This window comes from Heteronotia binoei, chromosome 2 (genome assembly GCF_032191835.1).
Source record: "Heteronotia binoei isolate CCM8104 ecotype False Entrance Well chromosome 2, APGP_CSIRO_Hbin_v1, whole genome shotgun sequence".
NCBI lineage: Eukaryota > Metazoa > Chordata > Lepidosauria > Squamata > Gekkonidae > Heteronotia > Heteronotia binoei.
Window position 1 is genome coordinate 187,664,468 of NC_083224.1, and position 6,000 is coordinate 187,670,467.

General features: G+C 49.0%; 1 protein-coding gene across 1 annotated transcript in view; it reads left to right on the plus strand.

Annotated features, from left to right (window-relative positions):
* The window catches only part of ANKLE1 (ankyrin repeat and LEM domain containing 1), a 30,489-nt gene extending 24,489 nt beyond the window's left edge, over positions 1-6,000 (plus strand). The window contains exons 7-9 of the mRNA XM_060233088.1: positions 1,118-1,289; positions 4,510-4,639; positions 5,820-6,000. Coding sequence (XP_060089071.1) covers positions 1,118-1,289; positions 4,510-4,639; positions 5,820-5,992 — 475 coding nt within the window. The 3' untranslated portion in view covers positions 5,993-6,000. The remainder of the gene's footprint in view (positions 1-1,117; positions 1,290-4,509; positions 4,640-5,819) is intronic.

A 6,000-nucleotide genomic window follows, 5' to 3' on the forward strand; every position in this document is an offset into this window, starting at 1 on the left:
CCACTTGCACCTGCTGGCATGGCCTTGGGTCAGCCATAGCTCTGGCAGAGGTTGTCCTTGAAAGGGCAGCTGCTGTGAGAGCCCTCTCCAGCCCCACCCACCTCACAGGGTGTCTGTTGTGGGGGAGGAAGGTAAAGGAGATTGTGAGCCGCTCTGAGACTCTTCGGAGTGGAGGGCGGGATATACATCCAATATCTTCTTCTATCTTCTTCTTATCAATGTTATCTTAAACCAGACAGAACGCCATCTGAATTGAACTGGAGAGCCAGTTTGGTGTAGTGGTTAAGTGTGCGGACTCTTATCTGGGAGAACCGGGTTCGATTCCCCACTCCTCCACTTGCACCTGCTAGCATGGCCTTGGGTCAGCCATAGCTCTGGCAGAGGTTGTCCTTGAAAGGGCAGCTGCTGTGAGAGCCCTCTCAGCCCCACCCACCTCACAGGGTGTCTGTCGTGGGGGAAGAAGGTAGAGGAGATTGTGAGCCGCTCTGAGACTCTTCGGAGTGGAGGGCAGGATATAAATCTAATATCTTATCCAATATCTTATCTTATCAGCCTCTTGTTACAATTCAGAGTTAATGCTCTCTGCAGTGTCTTCCTTTTCTTCAAAATCTCTTACCCCTCTCAATACCACCTGTTTATATTTATATTAGGAGCTTAAGCCAGTCCTGAACTTTTTCTCTAACCAGATGCAAAAGCCTTCTGGATTATGCTGGCAAATGCTTTCTGGGCCATGGGGAGGGCTCCTTGCACACGAATAAAGCACTACCACTAGCGCAGCAGATTTACAGGATCTGTTGGGTGTTGCCTCTCTCGGTCACCTTGCAGGGCAAATGCAAGAGAAGCTCGCCCTTAAGATGGAGTCCTCCTTCAGCTTTGCGGCCCTGTCTGGAGAGAGAACTGAAGTGGGAGCTCAGCAAAGGAGCACATGATGGTGGTGGGGAGGATGTACATGCGCATGAAGAATCTTCCAAGCCTGGCCTTATTCTGATCGATGCAGCGAAATCCTAGGCTTGGTAGATCGTTCCTACATGTCACGGGGCGTGGCTCATCTACAAGAGCTGTGTCCCTCCCAGTTGATATGGCCTGTGAACATATCTCTGTCTCTTGCTGTTCCCAGGGTCACTCAGAACTTGCCCTTCCGCTCGCAGTACGTGAGCCAGGCAGAATGCTTCCGGACGTTCATCAGCGCCATCTTCTATGTGGGGAAGGGGAAGCGGTCCAGGCCTTATTGTCACCTCTACGAAGCCTTGACACACCACAAGAAGAGCCGAAGAAAGCAAGGGGCCAAGGTCGGGATTCGTTTGTCTGTTCTTCTAAAAAAAGTTATAAGAAAGGAGACAGCGGGCGTCACTAGTCCTCCTGGCTGGAAGAAAGTTCAGCCTCGAAACGGTTAGCACAGCTTAGGGAGAACAGGTCTCTGGGTTTGCACCCCCACATGCATTCTATGGGTTTTGGTTTTCTTTTGGGGTTGCCAAGGAATAGTTATACTTAACAAATGTACAAAGAGCTGAGATCCATCTAGGGCAGCATACACTTTCCCACAAAAGCCAGGAAGTGTGTAAACAGGGCATGGAGGGGCTAAAACCTCCCTCCAGGGTGTTTCCCCACAGCGTCTGCTCTTCAGAGGTAATCTGGTTCTAACTACGGCTAAGAGTCACTGGAAGACTTTGGCTTAATTCCTTCTTAAAAGACCAAACTAAATGTAGGGAGCAGGGTAGTGTTGGGTGGAGGAATCCATGTATATTTAAAGAGATGTCCACCCATTTCTGTCTGAAGTGAATCAGGGGGTCATTTTACTGAAATTGGGCACAGGTGGGGTTGCCAGGTCAACTTACCTGGCTAGCAGGGGTCTCCTGACACCCTTCTGGGAAACTGAAAGATGGTGTACTGGAAGGGATGTTGGGCATTTTCAGGCCTGCTTTCTGTTTCAGGCCTTCTTCTGGTCAGAGGTTTTTGGGCAAAACTCTGATAAATTTGCTTTCAAATAGAGTTTTGCCCCCCCAAAACCAGATCATCTTCCCCAACCAGGAGTAGGCCTGAAACCAGTAGTAGGCCCAAAAGGGACAGTTGGGGGCGGGATACCCTCCTGACTGGCAGCATGCAAGAGCCTGTGAAGCCGGGGTGACCCTGCTCCCACAGGGTGGGAGGGCTGGTAACCCTGGGCACAGGTGATGCTAAATTTTTATCCTTCTCTCACTGGGCTTGACTGGATCCCTGCTTTTGGCACTTTTCTTCCAGCTCCAAGGCAGAAGAATCCATGGTTGATTTTGGAAGTCACCAACTGTTGCTTCCTGTTGGGGAGAGTTGGCCAAGTTTCTTTCTTTCTTTCTTTCTTTATTCTTCTTTCTTTCTTTCTTTCTTTCTTTCTTTCTTTCTTTCTTTCTTTCTTTCTTTCTTTCTTTCTTTCTTTCTTTCTTTCTTTCTTTCTTTCTTTCTTTCTTTCTTTCTTTCTTCCTTCCTTCCTTCCTTCCTTCCTTCCTTCCTTCCTTCCTTCCTTCCTTCCTTCCTTCCTTCCTTCCTTCCTTCCTTCCTTCCTTCCTTCCTTCCTTCCTTTCTTTCTTTCTTTCTTTCTTTCTTTCTTTCTTTCTTTCTTTCTTTCTTTCTTTCTTCCTTTTTTTCCTTCCTTCCTTCCTTTTTTCTTTTCTTTCCCTCCTCTTCCTTTTTCTGTGTGTTTTTGCATTTTGTGTGTATATGTGTGTAAATATTTTTTTGCCCCCAGGCCTGGAAGTCATGGCAACCCCTGATAGCTCCTACTGGGGCATGGAGCTTGTACAGCCTGTCTCTGCCTCCTGACTCTGGCATTCTTTAGAGGTCTCCGGTACCAAATACTGAGAGCCAGTTTGTATAGTGGTTAAGTGTCTGGACTCATCTGGGAGAACCTGGTTTGATTCCCCACTCCTCCACTTGCACCTGCTGGAATGGCCTTGGGTCAGACATAGCTCTCGCAGAGTTCTCTTTGAAAGTGCAGCTTCTGGGAGAGCTCTCTCAGCCCCACCTACCTCACAGGGTGTCTGTTGTAGGGGAGGAAGGTAAAGGAGATTGTAGACCACTCTGAGACTCTCAAATTCAGAGTGAAGGGTGGGATATAAATCCAATATCTTCTTCATCTTCTTCTTACTTGCCAGGGTCAGCCCGGCTTAGCTTCTGAGATCTGACGAGGTCGAGCTTGCCTGGGCTATCCAGGTCAGGTCGTTTCTTTGTGCTCCTGTCTGCTTTTGCACTCCCTGTGTTCAAGTTCTAAGACGGGGGTGGTTAGTAGTCCTGTGATCCACTCCAGCCTCAAGGGTTCCTGCAGCCCCTAAGTTCCCTCTCTATTTGCTCCCTGCAGGCCTACACACGAGAGGCCAGTATGGTGGACGCCAATGGTAAGGACTAGCCTAGTGAGGCAAAGCACCTCTGACCCCTTCAAGGGTTAATGTACATAGTAACAGGGGAATGTATCACGTTGAGCACAAGGTCCTGTACTGTCAGGGCCCTGTGTTCAAGGTTCTCTACTTACACTCCGGAGTCTTCCAAGCAGAGCTGGTTCCTGTTGCCTCCTCGCCGGTCCGAGATTAGGCCATCGGTCAAAGGTCAACTGAAGACAGGGTGGGCCAAAAGGACAGTCGGCCAAAAGGAAAGGCCGGGAGCGCTCCTACCGTGGATCTGGTCCCCCCCCCCGCCAACAGCAGCACTCGGCCGGGCTAATCATCAGGGGCTAAAGGCCCAGTCCCATCTGGGGTGCCAAATTTATGTAGCAGGTAAATTCCTGTGTTGTCCAATTAATAGTAAATCATACTTACAAACGAGGTCTGAGGCAAGATCAGGAAAACAGCTTCTTCATTTAACGTGCACGGGCCCTAGGTACACGGGCTTCAGAGAAACTCTGAGCAATGACTGTAGTTACCTGCCGTCCTTTATAGGGTGCCTCCACCCACTCACTATCTTAAAACAGCTCAGCTTCCCAGGTCCCTGGGACACTGACAAAAACATGCATCGACCACAATTTATGTGATGTCCTAGTCCGCTGCTTCATCTTCCTGGGCTTGTTTACCGTATATGGGCCTTCTCTCCCTGCCAGCTGTCCCTTGTTTCCTTATTGAGAATATTACCAAACACATTCCTTATTGCTAAATTGCTTTTATCTTGCATATATGTTCTACCTGCAGAAAGAGGAAGTTCTTCTTAAGCTCGCTGCTGGGGCTCCAGCTGTCCTGTGGTTTTTCTCAAAAGGTCACTAACCTTTCGTCACCTCTCTGGTTTCCTGACTCCTCAGCAAGTTGATTTCTCCTTTCCTTAAACTGCCACTAAAAACTATTTCTGTTATTTCCCTTCATTCCAAGCACTGCTAAGCCATACATATTGATTAGATATTGATATAATTCTTGTTCTTATTGATCCACTGCTATATCTGCTTTTGCACTCCCTGTGTTCAAGTTCTAAGACGGGGATGGTTAGTAGTCCTGTGATCCACTCCAGCCTCAAGGGTTCCTGCAGCCCCTAAGTTCCCTCTCTATTTACTCCCTGCAGGCATGCCCCAAAGTCCAGCACATTTTGGATATCTGGGAGAGCGGAGAAGGTGTCATTTCCATGCACTGTTTCCAGAACGTCATCCCCGTGGAGGCCTACACACGAGAGGCCAGTATGGTGGACGCCATTGGTAAGGACTAGCCTAGTGAGGCAAAGCACCTCTGACCCCTTCAAGGGTTAATGTACATAGTAACAGGCTTGTTCTGTCCTGCAGGGGGTGCTATTTGAGCTTCTGGCCTACTCAGCCCTGGTCATCTTCAAGGCCAGAGTTGGAGTTGTGGTAATTGACTTCTGGTGAGAACCTGCGGCCCACAGGACAGGGAGGGGAAGAAATCAAGGGGGTGAAGCAGGGCTTTTTTGGTAGAAAAAGCTTAGCAGGCGCTCATTTGCATATTAGGCCACACCCCCTGACATCACCATTGTTTCACACAGGGATTTTCTCAGCAGGAACTTGTTTGTATATTAGGCCACATCCTTGACACCAAGCCAGCCAGAACTGCGTTCTTGCTCAAAAGAAGCTCTGGGTGTGAGGTTATCTTCTAGAGGGTTCCAGCAAGGATGTGTCCTGATTGGGTGTGGTGTGGTCATCACCTGCTGCTGATTGGCTAAAAAACTATAATTGAGCTAAGAACCTGGAGAAGGGGACTAGCTTGATTCTGACAGACTGAAGGGCCGGACTTCAATAGACAGCAACATGGAGAATACATAAGCTGTGGCCTTTGACTCTTGGACTTTAGGTTTGCACCCTCTATTCCAGGTATTGGAAAATGTGCTTGACAGTCAAGCTGGTTTTCTTGTTTTTTTCTGCTTCATGATTTTAGAGCAGGGGTGGCCAAACTACAACTCGGGAGCCACATGTGGTTCTTTCACACATATTGTGGGGGTCTTGAAGCCCCCGCTTTGGAGAATGCGTTTAGAGTTAAAAGTTGCTTTCTTTCCGCCTCCCTTCTGCCATCTATTTGCCTCCCTCCCTCCCAGCTCTCAAACATCTGCCATTCATGTCTTGCAGCTTTCAAACATCTGACTTTTATTCTGTGTGGCTCTTGCGTCAAGCAAGTTTGGCCACCCCTGTTTTTAGAGTGTTTTGTCTCCTGTCGAATTAGACCTTTTGTTTTTGTCAGGAATTACATAGAACCTCGTAGAGGTTTTTTAAATAAATAAATAAAGGTTTCGCTACCTGTGTGCGACAGCGTTGACAATCCATAGGGTTCAGATTTGGACGCCTTGAGAGAGCAAAGGCCAGAAGCCTGCCATTCTCCGTCGCATGAGACGCGGCTCCTCTTGATCCTTCTTTTCCTCTCTGCCTTCAGGCCTGAAGATGCTGACCAATCAGAAGAGGGGGAACTACTACGGCGTTGTGGCGGGCTGGCCCATGAAGCGGCGCCGGCAGTTGGGCATCTACCTCTTGCACAGGGCCATGCAGATCTTCCTGGCCGAGGGGGAGCGGCAGCTGCGTCCCCCAGACATCCGCACGGGCCAGTGACGGGCTGG